This window comes from Engystomops pustulosus, chromosome 6 (genome assembly GCF_040894005.1).
Source record: "Engystomops pustulosus chromosome 6, aEngPut4.maternal, whole genome shotgun sequence".
Lineage (NCBI taxonomy): Eukaryota > Metazoa > Chordata > Amphibia > Anura > Leptodactylidae > Engystomops > Engystomops pustulosus.
In genome coordinates this window covers 125690191-125708955 of record NC_092416.1, presented here as the reverse complement: position 1 = coordinate 125708955, position 18765 = coordinate 125690191, and the positions used below count along the sequence as shown (strand labels likewise).

Here is an 18765-nt window from a genome sequence, read left to right as displayed (position 1 = left end):
AGAATAGTGCTGAGAGCAGCATCTTTTAAGTTGCTTGGGACTGCAGGAAGATTTAGTGGATTTGGTCCTTTTTGGTGAAATTGGGGCAATAGTCTGAGTGCCCACAGAGAGGGCCCTGAGTGCCACCTCTGGCACCCGTGCCATAGGTTCACCACCACTGCTGTAGGTGGACCTGTGTGATCCCAGGAGGACATAAGAGCAGATTCACAGCTACTAGTGCACATGTCACAGTGGGCACAGCTCCAGCACCTGGGTCTCTGCACTCACCTCCAGACAGTCGGCTCCTGGTGTCCCATTGCAGGCACAGGACCTGTAACATGTGCTCCAGGCTTGTGGGGGTCTTATGCTGCCAGGAAGAGCAGAATACAGGCCACTTTCTGGCAGCTGCACAGTTGGCCCGGGCTAGTGGGCGGGGCCTCCATCGTGAAAGGAAGAAACAACTAAATTTAGGTGATTCTAGCAGGTGAAACATTCCAAAACTGCAGCACGGGCACTGCTCTCTACAGAATGATTACATTTAACTCCCCCACCTTCAGTGGGCCCTCCTAGTAGTTGTGGGCCCCAGCACTTGCCCGTGTATGCAGTGTGCTGACACTGGCCCTGACAACATGAATATCTTGGAACATGGTCATAAAGCTGAAGATTGTATCATATCTACCGTACTATATCTTAAAGCTGAAGATTGTAAAATATCTTACAAAATCCCATAAATCCCACTTCACATAAAGCAGACATCTCTCAATTCTAGCTACTTCCTTTGTGGAATAGAATAAGTCACACTTTTACATTTTGATAGGCTGATCTAGTGCAGTAACAAGGTCTATGATGGTCTAAGTTGGATTTGGTGGAACTGTTGTATATCTTGGTTTGTGACCTTTGTTGTTGTATCCTAACCAAATATTAATGAAAACTTGTATTAGATATTTCTAGAGTTTGACTCAACACATAAGTATGTTGAGTTCCCTTAGCCAAATAGTATCTTGTGGATCTTGACCCTTAGAAGGTTATGCTGAGATCTGCTTCCTTGCAGATATGGGATGAAAAAAAAAAACTGCCTGGGGTGCACTAAAGAAAGGCATCCGAAAATTAGATAGTATGTTGCATGCAGGGGGTCTCACATCCATGATAAGAGGTGTGAGTGCATCCTACTTTATAGTAGCCGACTGAGCCCCTGATACTGTCCTCATGGCATGTGTATCCCTGATCAGAATGATGTGTTTGGTTCTGTGGAAATTGATCAGTTTAAGGAAAGCTTCTTTAGATGGGTATACTTTGGGAGGAGATATATCAAAGTGTTGTACATTAGTCCAGTTAGACTAGACCAGTGATTGCAAACCTTTTAGGGACTGAGTGCCGAAACTACAAACAAAAGCCACATATTTTTCACAAAATGCCTAATGACAATTTAAATTAACTTACAGGTTTCAAACGTATTGGCATCCTGAGGACACCAATAGAGTAGAAAGAAGGAGAAATTTGGATTATTATTGTAGCTTCTCTCTAAGGTCCCCTTAACAGGATGAATCACAGGTCCGGTGAAGGGACTACAATGATAATTCAGCTCTGTCCACACCTCTTTGCTCATCCTGCACGTCAAGTCACTTTAAAATAGTGCTGAACGTGGTACGTCCTGGGCTGCTTCCGACTGTGGGAGGAGATCTTGAGTCCTGAATGGTGATCTTTATGCTGAGTGATGGCCTGGGTGCCCACAGAGACGCCTGACGCTGGATGATAAATTCAGAGTTGTTTAAGCCTGTCTAGTCTTACTTTGCGCCATCTGCTAATTGTTCAAGTTCTCTGCGTGAAATTGTGGTGCATTGGCATATAGATTTTTCTTCGGCAACACCTATGTTGTACTAGTCAGAAACGTGTCTAAAAGCCCTGATAAATGTAGCACAAAGCATTGTAGACATGTTTTTTTTTTGTGTGAATGATGCCAGAATTATGTTGCAAGTAGATTGATAAATCACCCCATTGAAGAGACCTGTGTCACGGTTTCTCCGGCAACCATATTGTGCTGCCGCCGGTGTCACGCTCTGGCCCCAGCATCCCGGTGCACGTCCCCGCCTCCTAGGGTGCATGTGCCGGCACTCAAAGGTTTAAAGGGCCAGCGCACCGCTGATTGGTGCTGGCCGTCCCCTGGAAATTGTAATAAAGCCAGGCTCTCCCAGCGTTCCCCACCGGATCTTCGTGGTCATGCCGTTGAGAAAGCTTCTGTCCCTGCCTCGTGCTTGTGTTTGGATTTCCCGTTGTGACCTCAGTTCTGTATTAGACTTGGATCCTGTTCCTTCTGCCCTGACCTGTTGCTTTGTCCTTGATCCTGAGTTGCCCGTCCTGACCTCCTGCCTGTCCCCGACTACGATCCTGCTTTACGTCTGTGTACCTCACCTTGGCTGCCACTGGGGACAAAGTCGTACCTGTGGAATGACCTGGTGGTACCATGCCGCGGCAAGTCCAACCCGCTTTGCGGCAGGCTCTGGTGACAACCGGACGCCACTTAGATTCCGGTCCCAGGTGTTGGCTTATGTCATCGTCTGCAGTGGACTAGTGGGTCCCCTGGAACCTGGAAGTAAGATCCGGCCATGGATCCCGGCAAGGGCCTGCTGTCTAAACTGGCTGATCTTACCATCGTTGTGGTCCAATCACTGCCATGTTGCAGCAACTGATGGCTACTCAGCAACAGCGTCAAGGTCCTGCGGCTCTTCCTACTACTCCGGTTAGCCTGCTTGCTGCTGAACCTAGGCTGAGACTCTCCTTGCTGTCAAGTATAAAGGGGACTTTTAGTTGTGCAGAGGCTTTATTACCCAGTGCTCCCTGCACATTGAGCTTATGCCATCTCAATTCATCTCGGATCAGTCTTAGGCAGGTTTCTTCATCAGCCTCCTCTCCGGGAGGCTCCTGGCATAGGCTACTCCCCTCTGGGAATGAAAAGATCCGGTTATAGCTGATATCGCCTCCTTCTTTGCTGAGTTCCAGTCAGTCTTTGAGGAACCTGCAAGAGAATCTTCTGCTGTGACTGCACTACTGAACCTGTGTCAGGGGGACTCTTCAGTTGGTGACTATGTGCTTCAGTTCTGTACCCTGGCCTCGGAGCTAACTTGGAACGATGCAGCCCTGACTGCAACCCAGGGCCGATTCTAGCATATTTGCTGCCTGAGGCGAATATTAAAATGCTGCCGCTCCCTGTTAAGTAAATCCTTAAACTTTACTAACAATTAACAACCCTACAGACAGCTCCCTGACACTGTGTGACTGACTACAGTATCTGAGAGGCATTAGTGGCATCTAGTACCTTATAGATGACAATCTCTTCCATCAGTAGAACTTTATTCCGGGTTCTCCAATCCATGACGTATCACTGCTGAATTCACGGCCGGATATCTTCAGCTCCGTGCAGCATCTCCACCCGGCGTCCCTAAAAATACCACAGTCACTTACAGTATGAAGTCTCCTGGATAACAACACTGTGCTCCTAAATAATATATACCCCTCACAACACAACTGACCGCACTCTCCCCACATATAACACATCCCTTCATATATATATTGGTCTGCTGGAATTATAGCATGCTAAGCACCAATCAATATACAACACCCCCAATTTATTATTACAGACCTCTCCAACATTTGGTTTACATGATGCAAAGTAATCTGTATCCTATAACTAATAAATATATAGCACCCACTAATGAATATATATATATATATATATATATATATATATATATATATATATATATATATATATATATATAAGGTTTAGGAAGAGGCAGCACTCCAAAAGGTAATTTCAAAAAAGTGGGGTGTCTTTATTCCATAAGCGACGTTTCAGCTCCTTACGAGCCTTTTTCAAGCATGGTGAAAGGAGGCCAGCAATCAAACATATAAAGGCCTGCTATGCATTTCATTGGTCCACATGGACCGTGTGTGCATACATAATAATACAAGTGTTACATCATATGATATATACTAGTGTTAACATAAGATCAATATCACAGTTAAACAGTGAAAATACATAGTGAAGAGTGAGATAATTCATTGTGAAATCTTACACCTAAGTAAATGACAACCAATCGGCTACCGGATCCGGACATTTTTTTACTTTTTGTCCACATGTGCTATACAGGACCTCGTATGATAACCCAGTCATCGGATCCGAGGTGGTTTGTACAGCGATGCCACATCTCCGTAGGGACCGGGAGGACACCGAGTAAGGAAGGCGACAGTCTCACCGATTGCGCCATCTCAAGGCCCGTGAGTCCGTGCAAGGGTACCAGGGCGGTGATTTAACTACCCAGGTCCACCCACATGCACCGGGATCCAGGAGAGGCAGAATGCTGTTTACCTCGGTTTCCATGGGAACCACGGTTCCCTTTGCTTCACTAATTTGACACATGGGCACCGGACTTGGTCCTAAGCACTATTTACCCTCTTCCAAGATGGCCGCCGATGCACAGAGGTCTAGCGCACATGCGCCAATTCTTGTATCATTCGGGCATGTTTACAGCACACATTGTTCCTCCGCCCACTCTGGGGAATTAAGTCCAGAACACTCCCTCTCTCTGGTAGTGGGAGACAAACTCCGCGCCCTCACTCAGCTGGAGATACAATCAATGAGGAATTCATGAATGAACGTGCCGAGATGGGGAGGATCCGGTAGCCGATTGGTTGTCATTTACCTAGGTGTAAGATTTCACAATGAATTATCTCACTCTTCACTATGTATTTTCACTGTTTAACTGTGATATTGATCTTATGTTAACACTAGTATATATCATATGATGTAACACTTGTATTATTATGTATGCACACACGGTCCATGTGGACCAATGAAATGCATAGCAGGCCTTTATATGTTTGATTGCTGGCCTCCTTTCACCATGCTTGAAAAAGGCTCGTAAGGAGCTGAAACGTCGCTTATGGAATAAAGACACCCCACTTTTTTGAAATTACCTTTTGGAGTGCTGCCTCTTCCTAAACCTTACATTGCAGTCCCCCTGCCTGGGGACTTACGGACTTGCACCCACCGGAGTTGCTGTGCTGCTCTAAACTTTCCTTTTTCTTCTATATATATATATATATATATATATATTACATTTATTTTTATATATCCCTGCTCTCATATATTTAAAGGCCTCGTTATTCACCCCCCAATTATATTATATACAGATCCCCTACAGCTTAAATAAAATCTTGCCCCACATATACAGTTCCCTCCCAGCTTAGTAATATACTGTATCCCATATACAGCCCCTGCAACTAAGTAATATACTGTACCCGATATACAGCCCCCCCCAGCTTAGTAATATACTGTACCCAATATACAGCCCCCCCAGCTTAGTAATATACTGTACCCAATATACAGCCCCCCTCAGCTTAGTGTTATAGTGATATATAATATATAGCATCCCCCCCCCCAGTATAAAATAATTATGGCCCCATATAATATATATATAGCATCCCCCCAGTATAAAATAATTATAGCCCCAAATCCCCAAATAAAATATAGCATCCCCCCCCCCTAGTATAAATTAATTATGGCCCCAAATAATATATATAGAACCCCCCCCTAGTATAAAATAATTATGGCCCCAAATAATATATGTAGCATCCCCCCCCTAGTATAAAATAATTATGGCCCCAAATAATATATATAGCACCCCCCCTAGTATAAAATAATTATGGCCCCATATGATATCTATAGCGTCGCCCCCCCAGTATTAAACGTTTTCTAGCCCCATATAGTACCCCCCCCACCCAGTATAACATGAAACCTCCACACATTTAATTAAAGTACATGAAAACTAATAAAATCCTACTCACCTGCAGGCAGATGCTCCCTCGGCGCGGCTCCGGTCTTCACGCAGCTCTCCTGTGAGCCGCGGCTCCGCACAGTGACACAGGCGCGTGACGTCATGACGCCTGTGTCACTGCTTAGAACAGAGCGACGCAGCTGCCGGAGAGGCGCTGCGTCGCTCCGCATATAAATCGCGCCTGTGTCTTAAAGAGACAGGCGCGATTTATTTAGCTGGTGGGCGATTCGGGCGTTAATGGACGCCCGAATCGCCCACTTTAGAGCGGCAAATTTCGCCACCCTTTACAGGAACCCGCATTCTGCCGCCTGAGGCGAGATTTTCATCTCGCCTCATGGCAGATGCGGCCCTGCTGCAACCTTCAAAAAAGGGCTTTCAGGACAAGTAAAAGACGTGCTGTCTGCACGTGACCTGCCATCCACTTTGAGTGAACTTATCTCGCTTTCCACTGGGATTGATATCCGTTTAAGGAGTGTGCTGAGGAGCAACATCTTGAACAAGCGCAAGCCCGGGTCCGATGTTTGCCTCGCTTGGCTCCTGCCTTCCAAAGACCGCTTCAGCCTCCGGTTGTGACCACTGCAGATGAATCTATGCAAGTGGATACAGCTAGGCTTTCTCCCCAGGAACTTTCCAGGCAACGTCGGGAGGATTTCTGTATTTATTGTGCCAGTACAGAACATTTCCTTGGGGCTAGTCCTGTCCGTCCTCAGCTTCTGGGAAACACCCGCACCTAGGACTCTTGGGAGAAGCGTCTCCAGGCTTGAACATTCCCATGCTCCTCAGCTTTGGCACTGATGGCCAGTTTCAGGTTTCTGTCTTCCTGGTTCTGCGGTGGAACTTCATGGATGCTGGTCCGGTCTCCCAGCATTACGTCCCTGTGGTCCGCCTCGAGAAGCCCTTGGTCATATCCTTGGTCAGTGGTCAAATCCTCTCTGGTCCAGTACCACACAGAACCTATGCTCCTGCAAGTCGGAGCTCCACATAAAGAGAGACTGTCCTTTTATGTGCTGCCTCGTTCCTCCTCGTCCCTCCTGTTGGGCCTTCCGTGGTTGCAGCTTCAGGCACCTGTCTTTAACTGGAAGACAGGGGAGATTCTTAATTGAGGACCAGATTGCCAGTCTCGCTGCATGGTGGTTCCTCATCCAGTACCGTCTTGGTCTCTTCTGTGATTTCCAAGCCTTTGGAGGGTCTTCCAGCTTGCTATAAGGACTTTATTGACGTTTGTTCTAAAAAGCAAGCAGAGACTTTGCCACTGCACCGTCCCTATGACTGCCCTGTTGACCTGCTGCCGGGTACGTCGCCTCCTCGGGGTCGGGTGTACCCTCTTTCTGTGCTTGAAACTGCAGCAATGTTGGACTATATCAAAAGAACCTGCAGAGATGGTTTATTTGTAAATCCTCTTCTACGGCTGGTGCAGGCTTCTTTGTGACCAAGAAGGATGGGTCACTCTGTCCTTGTGTTGACTACCTCGGTCTTATTAAGGTCACCATTAAGAACCTCTATCCTTTGCAGTTGATCACTGAACTGTTCGACCGTCTACGTGGAGCCAAGGTCTTTTCCAAACTGGACCTTTGTGGGGCCTATAACATCATCTGCATCCGCAAGGGTGACAAGTGGAAGACCGCTTTTAACACTTGCAATGGGCACTTTGAGTTATGCCCACCTGGTTATGCTGTTCAGACTTAGTAATACACCAGCCGTCTTTCATGAGTTTGTCAACGACATCTTCAGGGACTTTTTATACACCTGTGCCATGGTTTATCTAGATAACATACTAGTGTTTCTGTGGAACTTGAATCCCATCGGTCCCACGTAGTCACGTCCTCAGTTGTCTAGGAGCCAATAGCCTCTACGCCAAACTCGAAAATTGCCAGTTCCATCAGGAGAGTCTTCCCTTCCTTGGCTACATTATCTCTGACAGGGCTCTACAAATGGATCCTGCTGAATTTTCTGTAGTTCTTCAATGGCCACTCCCGGTAGAACTACAAGCAATAAATAGATTCCTGGGCTTTGCGAACTATTGCCGTCAGTTTATCCCGCACTTCTACTCTCTTGTGTCTCCTATTGTTGTCTCCTATGAAAGGCGCTAATACCCGGTTTTGGCCTGTGGCGGCTGAAGAAGCCTTCTCAAGTTTAAAATCTGTCTTTGTTCTTACTCGGCCTGATGCCTTTTCATCTGGAAGTTGATGCCTCCTTACTAGGAGCTGGGGCGGTGCTCACCCAGAAAGGGCCTAAAGGCCGAACTCTCACTTGCGGCTTTTTCTCTAAGACTTTCTACTCCGCAGAGAGGAATTACTCCATAGGAGATAGAGAACTACTCGCCATAAAACTTGCTCTGGTAGAATGGCATTATCTTCTGGAGGGAGCTCTCCATCCGATCTGCGTATATACAGATCATAAGAACCTCCTATATCTCCAGACTGCTCAACCTCAACCCTAGGCAAGCCTGCTGGTAGCTCTTCTTTTCACATTTTAAACTTCTCATTCACTTCCGTCCTGCTGATAAGAATGTCAAGGCTGATGCCCTCTCTCGTGCCTCTGATGTCATTTTCGAAGAACCGGCTCCTCAGCATATAATTTCTCCCGAGCAACTGGTTGTTGCTGCTACAGTGGATCTTCGGTGACTTCCTCCTGGCAAGACTTATGTCCAACCTACACTTCGAAAGAGGATATTAACTTGAGAACATTGCTCTTGTGTGGCTGGGCACCCTGCAGTGCAACGCTCTGAAGCCCTCATTTCCCATTTCTACTGGTGGCCTGACCTGGTCAAAAATGCATGGGATTTTGTGGGTTCCTGCAATTCCAGCCATCTTGCCTTAAACCACCTGCTCTACTACTGCTGTTACTGTTACCCAGCCGCCGGTGGTCTCAGATGGCAATGGACTTCATTACAGACCTTCCTCCTTCCTCTGGCAATACCGTCATCTGGGTGGTAACTGGCCGTTTTTCCAAAATGTCCCATGTTGTTCCTCTTTCAGGTCTAACGTCTGTTCCTCGCCTTGCCAGTCTGTTCTTCCATCACATCTTCCGGCTTCATGGACTTTCTCAGCACATCATTTCTAAGCTCTGTCGATCCCTGTGTAACCAGATTCAAGTAAAATTGGACTTTTTTTCCACCTATCACCCACCGTCGATTGAGTGGAAAGAGTTAACGAGACTTTGGGCTGCTATCACCGCCATTTTGTTTCTTCCCGTCAGGACAACTGGTTTATTCTGTTACCATGGGCGAAATTTTCTTATAACTCCCTGGATTCTTCATCTGCTAGCTCTGCTCCATTTATGCGATGGGCTCTGGTGAAAACCGGGTGTCACTTAGATTACGGTCCCAGGTGTCGGCTTATGTCATGGTCCGCTGGGGTCCAGTGGGTCCACTGCCCCTGGAGCCTGCCATCCTTCTGGGAATTACTCTTATTTATAGGCTGATCCTTACTTTGTTACAACATGGATTATTTGTAATTGGCCATTTTTGTTTCCTAAACAAGATCTAGAATAGGACAGAATATCTATTTGTCATAGTGGCAACCTCTCTATATAGGGCAAGATTTATTTATAGCATTCCTATAATACATAGCCAGAGACCAGGAAAGCGAGGGTGGAAAAATACAATGTTAGACATTTGAAATTGGTCTCATTATATGTAATATATTACAGGCATTTAAAGCTGGAACACCACACGTCCAGATAAGTCAGAAATAAGTACATTGAGATATATCTTCTGTACAAGTGAAGATGACCAAAATGAATGGCTTTTTTCACAGCAAGTTCATTGAATTTGAAGAGGAATTATGTGTGGAATGTGCGGATAAACATTTGGTACCATTCTTTTCCATTCCATTTACATGCAGTATACAGTGGTACAGTATCAGGAAATCTTCATACAGTTGACATTTGTCAGCATCACATGTCCCTGTGTCCACATTTGAGAATCTATTATGTTGTATAAAAGATGCAGGGACCCGACATTTGTTGGATGATCATTTGTACATTTACTCATGGCATGTATTAATCTAACATGCCATCTGGAGAAAATATGAAATCTACAGTAAAATCCTCACACACCCAGAATAATTAGAATAATTTAAAAACTCTTTTAACCTTCATGACGCTTCTAATATGTATAATAATATAATCTGTATAATACTAAAAAACAACTAAAAACTTCTAGGGCGGAAAAATAAATATAAGGAACTAAAATAATCTGGTTGCGCAAATATGCAAACTCTTAAAGTAATAGTTTGTTAAAGTACCCCTCTGTAGTGTATCGGCCATCCAGCTGCATTGCAGGGGTAGCTACTGTAGAAGAAAAAGAGAGCCCCACCTGCAGTGCGACTGGATGGCTTGTACACTATAGACCAGTGGTGGCGAACCTATGGCACGGGTGCCAGAGGCGGCACTCTGATCTCTTTCTGTGGGCACCCGGGCCATTGCCCCAGGACACCAGACAGGGCTCAAAGAATTTTACTGCAGTTCCAAGCAACTTAAAAGATGCTGCTTGGGACTGTAGGAAGAGGGAGAATGTGTAGACAGAGAAGAATTATCTTTGGAGAAGCTACTGCTGGCCCCATTGGTTCTCTGTGTAGAGAGAGATACTGGATAGAAGCTACAATTGTGCAAATTTTCCCTCTTTCTTTCTACTGTGTTGGTGTCCTCAGGAGGCCAGTATGATTGAAAGTTATTCAGGGAGCAATAAATTACTACTGATTTTTGGTTGGCACCTTGTGATAAATGAGGGAGGTTTGGGGTTGCAGTTTGGGCACTCGGTCGCTAAAAGGTTCGCCATCACTGCTATAGACCGAATTGCATTCTTCCAGCTATAATTGTAGTCTATAAAATCTGGTCAGTAGGGTGTTAGGTGTTGGATCACAAACGACCACTTAGTAGTTTAGGAATCAGGAAAGTCCCTATAAAAGACTGCATGGATAGTGTATACATACATTTATAACACATTCATTTTCAGTACCTTCCAGTTCAGTGCCATTAGTTAGCACTATTTCCTTGCAGCACACAGCTATTGGCTTTAATCTAATCAGATATAGGCATTAGGCACCATTGGCATGGAGCTTGTACATTGACCACCCCATGGTCATTCTTCATCCTTTTTTTTACCTTCTTTAAATCTGTATGACTTTTCATAGCATGTTACAACTGGAGCCATATGTACAGCCATCAACAAGGCCCAGCATTGATCAGATTCAATTTAATTTTGACTTCAAATCCTATGAAATGAATATGTGAAATGACTACTACTTTTTGGGTTGCCATGGGCAACTCGACATCAAGCAGAACAATTGCATTACCTGTCCGTATCCTATATATTACCTTCAAAGCAATACTTCAAGGCCTGCTTTATACAGAGTAGTTGTCATGCCGCTCTTACTAACCACAGAATTACAGCGCAAAGAAATAGTGATTGGTAATGTTTATTGATTCACTGATTTAAAACCTCCATCCTAAGTCCTATGATACAATGATGATTTCTACAAACACTTAACCAAAACCTATTTTAGTAGTGATATTATTTTGCTTTTCATGTCCTCAGGGTATACAAGGACTTCATGGTCTTACTGGAAACCCAGGTGAAAAGGGACCAGTCGGTGATGTAGGACCAACGGTATGTAAATCAGAAGATTCTCTTACAGTAACTGTAGTAATGTTACAGGAATTATATCATATTTTATTGTTGTAGTCCACCTTCCTCCTACATTTCTCATTTTTATTTTAAAACCTGCCATAAAACCACCTCCAGGTGCCCCGACCACAGAGGGGAATCATCCAGGCATGGAGTTCAAAAGACTAAGACTTGAGCCTGTTTATACTGCAAGTGGGGCCTTTCACACCTTTAAGACAAATACATCCGATCAAAGAAAGGCTCCTTAGTATACAAGGGTGTTATGTTTGACAACTTCAAACAGAGGAAAATCATATCTTACCAAATAACTACCAAATAGGAGCACTCACTACCAGGGTAGGGTAATAGGGGTTAGCCCTATCATCTTTGCAAATTTTGAGTAGTTAGGCCTCCAGGAAGGCAATTGTGCAATCATGTAGATTTCTTTCAAAAGTTATGAAGTTTCATGCAAAACCCCCTCCCAGTGACATCACAAGGAGATGGGAACAAAAACGCACTGGGCTACAAATAGCAAGCCAAAGAAACCCCCTTTGCCAGTTCTTGGGGAAACCAGGCCAGTTGGAAAGGCCCGCATAATCTTCTGCTGTGTACCACAGTGTGAGTAACTTTATACTATTCACTATTAAAGGAAATCTACTGTTTGCTTTTATACATTATAAACCACACATACATTCACACTGCTGTAGCTACACTGATGCAGAAACATATCTTGTTTATTTCCTGAACTGAGTGGTTTTGCTGAAAAAAAAATTATGATAATGAGGCTCTGTCGCTCCTGGGGCTACCTCAGCACTCTTCTCACCTTAATTATGCACACTGCTTCAGCCTTGTCCTGCTCAGCATAAGCCAAGATTATGTAATCACTGTGTTGTCCGTGCCAGGCAAAAATAATCAATTTCTGCACTATCCCCCAGCTTTCCAAGGTTCTGAATTTTATAATTGTTTTTTGAGCAAAACCACTCGGTTCAGGAATTAAACAAGATATGTTTCTGCATCAGAGTAGCTACAGCATTTGCAAGGTTTGTTAGGTTCACAATTCATAAAAAACAAATAGTAGATTTCCTTTAAGGCTAATAGTCTTTTCTTTTTATTTCCTAACTGTTTTGTATCTTTATTAGTTGTGTGTATAAATTGTGGGGGTATGTCACAGTATCTATCATATTCTTATTGTATTGTGTTCTAATTATACCTACAGTTTGGACTGTTATATGTCCTTAGAAAAGTCAACAATGGGATATTTTAACCTGAACTTAAAAAAAAAACAAAAAAACGGATATATGACCCTAAGAGGAGCATGGTCATTTTATAGTATACCGTAATCGCCTGCCACACACTAAATTGGCTTTAGCTGGATAAAAATTCTCAGCTGTGCCGTTATGTTATCTATTTTTTTGATTACTATTCTCCTCAAAAGGAAGGAGATGACCATATTTACTCGGAGCTCACTTCTCATGGTACAGTTAATGTTAATGTAAACAGTGGTCACCCATTGGAAAAACATGAATCCACTAGTAGCCGCTGTTGGCAAAGGCAACAACAAACCTTACCAGATGTGCTTTGTGCTGAAGGAGAACAGGCTCCAACATCTCAAGAACTCTTTTTTAAAAGCCCTAATCAAGATTTCTGAGACTATAGCCATTTACTTATTGGGTTTATCTCCATCCTAATTTATATTCCTCTGCTATCATCTCTTGCATTCTCTACCTTCATAGGGTCTTCCTGGCACCCGTGGAGAAAAGGGAGAGAAGGTGAGTGACAATTAACACAAGACTAATTGCTTGTCTCTTGATTAAAGATGTCTTCCTTATTCTGTGCAATGTGAAGGGACAGGAAATCATTGCAGACCAGCTGCACTCTCATCACTGAGCTCCTGTCATTGATTGCCAGTCACTTGGAAGAAATTCTGTGACATGTAATAGAAAGGTCAAACTCTTCAATGCAGGGGGAACCTCAGTCGATTGCGACAGTTTACCACTTGGTGCACCAGGTGTGCGAAAGGCTAATCCAAGGTAAGTCACAATGGCTGCATCTACCCTCACAAAAGCCCTGGCAAACCCGATAAACTGGAGATTTTTAGATCCTGTGTCAAGTTCTGCACACGTACTCTGCTTAAGTATATTATACAGTATATTACTTTGGGCTGAGTGTTTCTATAAAAATACTCTTAAATCAACTTGAATTGGGTACTATTATGCGTGAAGTTAAGAAATACCTAATAATCCCTACTTTTTTCCCCTACTTTATTATTTCCTTTTTGTAGCTCATTTGATAAAGCTAGATGCAGTACTTAGAGAACAAGATATCCAGCCAGTCCCTCTTTGGGATACAGAATTGAAAATCGGGGAGACAGGACCTCCAGGAAATCCAGGGCAACCAGGGGAACCGGGAGAGCCGGGTGTTATCGGAGCAGCAGGACAACCAGCTAGGAATGGGTATCCGGGAGAAAGAGGTACTAATGTCTGTAGAAAGTATTCACATTGATGAAGCCAGCAGAATGCTGTCTTTGGTTCTTCAACTTAGGGAAAATACAGTAAAAATTGTTAGATTGTGTTGTGCCTATTTCAGGGCCTGAGTGATTGGAGCAAGACAATGGCCCAGATACTTTATATTATTGTATCTGCGCTAGTTTTTTGTGTACGTTTGCATGAAAAAAGTTTCTTTGGAGCTTGCACATGTATTTATTATGTGTTTTCACCATAATTGTGTTGTGGCTGCATTTTGTCCGACAATTTTGAAAAGTGTGCACCGAAAGTGGCATGGTAGTGCGTATATGTAGTTTATGTTTAGAATCTGACACAATTGCGTTGCACGGTGTAGATTCAAAGTGCACCGAGAAAAAAAAAAGGTGCAACTGTGTGCACATCCTAAAAAACAGACCTGATAAGAGTGGGCGACACTATTGAATAATGTGGTGCAAACTGCACATTACTAAGACAAACTGCATTAAGGCAGATTGCACCAGTTTTCATATATCTGGACCAATTTCTTCTACTCATCTGTGTCATCACCCACTCTGGCCCTAGGCACAATTTATCAGCTTTACCGGTGTTCTTTTAAAGACTTATGCCCTTGCATATTCATGTCACATACACAGGATATATTATAAATGTGTGTTCTAAGTAGTTCTCACCTCTGGGATTTCTGAAAATAGCCTAGCTTTTTTCTGAATAGCGAAAAAATAAAAGTTTGCGTCACTTGTAGAACACCACACTGGTACTGTGCAAAAAGGCTTGTCTTTTATTTTAGCTGGGGTGCATCAAAAAAGGATAAAAACACTGGATTGATACGTTTCGACGCTACCGCGTCTTAGTCATGATCTCAACCAAACACATGCAAATACACATATATATATATATATATATATATATATATATATATATATATATATATGTATATATATATCCATCAAAAAGTAAACACGAAAACCCAGCATCCAAGTACTTTGCATGTCAGCACTCTGTTCAATGCCGGCAAAGCCTCCATGGATGACGGAGTTCCGGGTCACATGATCAGGTCACATGTTTCATCACGTGAAAGGTATCAACGACCCCATGGAAACCCCGAACTTAGACTGACGTATAAAGAAAGTACACATTAAAATATAACAGCTGTTATACTGCTGTTATATTTTAATGTGTATTTCCTTTTCACGCCAGTCCAGGATCTGAAAAAGCTAGGCTATTTTCAGAAATCCCAGAGGTGGGAACTACTTAGAACACACATTTATAATATATCCTGTGTATGTGACATGAATATGAAAGGGCATAAGTCTTTAAAAGAACACCGGTAAAGCTGATAAATTGTGCCTAGGGCCAGAGTGGGTGATGACACATGTGAGTAAAATAAATTGGTCCAGATGTACGACAACTGGTGCAATCTGCCTTTTTGTCTTACTAATGTGCAGTTTGCACCGCATTATTCAATAGTGTCGCCCACTCTTCGTTAATCAGATCTGTTTTTTAGGATCTGCAAATAGTTGCACCTTTTTCTTGGTGCACATTCAATCTACACCGTGCAACACAATTGTGTCAGATTCTAGACATAAACTACTAATACGCACTTCCACTCCACTTTAGGTGCACGCTTTTCAAAAGTGTCGAGTCGAGGATCTGGCAGTGTGCACCACCGCATGGACTCACTGTTGGAGGCCAATAAAGGTGATTGGGTGAGCGAACTGGACATTTTATTTACTTTCATAGCTTTTTTCTGAACTTCCCTGGTATTCAATAGAGAGAGCCGGTCATGCCCATCTCCCTTTCTATTCTCCCTGCCAGCTGAGCAGGGGTTTAGGGACCCATGGTCAAAGGTTGGACCTACATTTATTTAATGTGTGTTTTCTGCTGAAATAAAAACCCTGTAAGCCACAACCCATAGGGGGTCATTTACTAAGGGCCCGATTCGCGTTTTCCCGACGTGTTACCCGAATATTTCCGATTTGTGCCGATTGTACCTGAATTGCCCCGGGATTGTGGCGCACGCGATCGGATTGTGGCGCATCGGCGCCGGCATGCGCGCGACGGAAATCGGGGGGCGTGGCCGAACGAAAACCCGACGTATTCGGAAAAACCGCCGCATTTAAAAACCGAAAAAGTGTCGCTTGGGAAGCGCTTACCTTCACCTGGTCCGAGGTGGTGCATTCCGGCGCGATGAGATGACTTTCAGCGCAGCAGCGCCACCTGGTGGATGGCGGAAGAACTACATTCATAAATCCCGGCCGGACCCGAATCCAGAGCAGAGAACGCGCCGCTGGATCGCGACTGGGCCGGGTAAGTAAATGTGCCCCATAGTGTTCATTACTGTGTTCATATTTGGGGAACAGAGTTTAGCCATTTTTCCTATTGCTAATTTTTAGAGAAACATGCACCAAAGACAGGATGTTGAGTAAGTTCCATCATACTGTACTTGTCGAGTGTCTTGAATTTCTAGGAATTTTGGGAAACAATCATAGCAAATTTAGGAATTTATGGGTGATTTGTGGCAGTCACATTGAAAGGACATAAATACTTTAGAGGGGTTGGCCACTTTACCTCTTGTTTTTGGTAATGTTTGTGTAAGTGTGGGGACCAGGATATTTGGTAATTAAGCAATATACAAAAGTATATATATTAAACGTACTGTGCCCCTTTCTTGATATGTAAAGTGAAGTCTCGTGTCTGTTACCTCATCAGCCAGACATTCCTGTCCATAAAATGGCTGCAGATGGAGGGTCATGTGATCTTATCTGTCCATGAACATTTGTCCATGGTGCCTAGGCATAAATACAGCCCTGGAGGGGTGCTGAGTTAAATCCAATTTTCTTTTTAAAAAATGGTAGTAGCTTTATTTCTAAAATACTAAAACCAAGTAAAGTTAGAAGCTGCAGCCTGAGCCAAGGAAGGGAAAAGCCGTCAGCATCTTATTAATTAGTATGTCAAACATCGCCCCCCTCAGCCTGATCAGTGGCAGCTCCTTAGGCAACTGCCTATGTCTGCGTACCCTGCCTGTGTTGGCCACATGAGGCTGGCGTGAAGGTTTGCCGATTGAGTATCCAATTCTATGCATTCATGTATCTAATGTCTCCTTTCATAATGCTCAAAAAATGTGTTTATCATATACATGCTTTATTGCAGGACCTAAAGGATACCAGGGAGAGAAAGGTGCTCCAGGACAAGGCAACGAAGGACCATCGGGACCTCCAGGTGTAATAGGTCAATATCTTCTTATTGTATTGAAATTGCATTATATATTGTTGTAAGCTCTTAGATTTTTATGCCTGTTACAGGTTCACCAGGAATAGAAAGCGATGGATATCGTGGACCAATTGGTTCTCCAGGGATTCCTGGACCTCCAGGAGCTACTGGGATTCCTGGCCATCATGGACCTCCTGGAGCATCAGGAAACTGTCATTCTTCTCCGTGTATTTTAGGTACTTTAATCCAAAATTACACTGCCTAATAGGCACAATCCAAGAAAGGATATGTTATTTTGTACTAGTAGTCATGAAACATAGTCACGTATTTTTGTGAAACCAATGGGACTGTGAAAAAAAAACAGATTGTCATCTTAATCAAAAACATCTGATCTGCTTTCAACTTACCTATGACCTTGATGTAAATACTGATACAGTTATAATGCGTTTACATTGTGGCCACCATATGATGAAGATGTGGCCAGGCCTAACCTTTTTTTTTTGTAATTGGGGTTAATGTTTATGAAATATTTATTGGACTTATTTGAAATATACAGTACATTAGAAATGTCGCTCTATTAAAGGGGTTGTCCGAGTCAATCCCCCTGTAGTATGTAGGCAGCCCCCCCTGTAGTATGTAGCCATCTAGCCCCTCGGTAGTTTGTAGCCAACCAGCCCCCCTGTAGTATGTAGCCATTCAGCCCCCCCTGTATTATGTAGCCAGCCCCCCTCTGTAGTATATAGCCAGCCAGCCCCCACTAGTATATAGCCCGCCAACCCCCACTAGTATATAGCCAGCTTGCCCCTTTCTGTAGTATATAGCCAGCCTGCCCCTTGTCCACAGTACATATGCAGGCCCTGCAAATAAATAAATAAAGAAATAATAGTTACCTACCTGCGCTTCCTACAACCTCATGCTCGGTCCTGCGTCGCCTGTGCCTTCTCACTCTATAGAGATACACATATCACTGATCGCTACTGAGGGCCAAGACGGCGAGGTAGCACCCTAGGTGATTGCCTACCCCTAATCCCGGTTCTGGGGGCACGGAAGCTACACTCAGACCAGCTTCCTGCTGGCTGAGCTGGCTAGCCACGCCCACACATCCCAATATCTCAGCACCTGAAACAGCGCTGAGAATGATGTATGGTGGGTGTGGTCGGCACAGCTTTTCTGCCCCTATAAACAAACAGGGGCATGGCCCAGAGAGACAGTGGCGCAGGACAACAGGAGGGTCCCTGGAGGTAAGTACAAGTTTATTTTTTTAGGCAGCCCCCCCCAGCCAGCCACATATCTGTTTTTAATAGGTTTCAGATAACCCCTTTACGACCAACTGTATATGGGCTTTAGAATGTAAGCAACATCAAAAATGACTAGTTACAACTAGTTACAAACAAATGCTGGTGGACCCCTCTGCCCTTGGTGAAACTCTCTGGATGCCATTCATTTACTATTCGTAAGCCCCAGGAAGCGGGGATCTGTAGGCTCCGGAGCATAAGAGTGACGTCCCACAGTGGTGTAGCGCTGGGGCCTAGAGAGTGTTGTAGCCTAGGGCCATAGTGAATTAGCTTCTTCAGGAGAGCTTCACTGGAAGAATTGTAAGAATTATGAAAGGTTATCAAACCAATTAAGTACCGGTAAGGCAAAAAAAAATTCC

At 44.0% G+C, this 18765-nt stretch overlaps 1 protein-coding gene across 1 annotated transcript in view; it reads left to right on the top strand.

Moving 5' to 3' along the window:
• COL20A1 (collagen type XX alpha 1 chain) overlaps positions 1–18765 on the top strand; it is a 114741-nt gene that overhangs the window by 94571 nt on the left and 1405 nt on the right. The window contains exons 32-37 of the mRNA XM_072110908.1: positions 11353–11424; positions 13155–13190; positions 13385–13451; positions 13703–13891; positions 17052–17129; positions 17204–17347. Of these exons, the coding sequence (XP_071967009.1) occupies positions 11353–11424; positions 13155–13190; positions 13385–13451; positions 13703–13891; positions 17052–17129; positions 17204–17347 (586 nt within the window). The remainder of the gene's footprint in view (positions 1–11352; positions 11425–13154; positions 13191–13384; positions 13452–13702; positions 13892–17051; positions 17130–17203; positions 17348–18765) is intronic.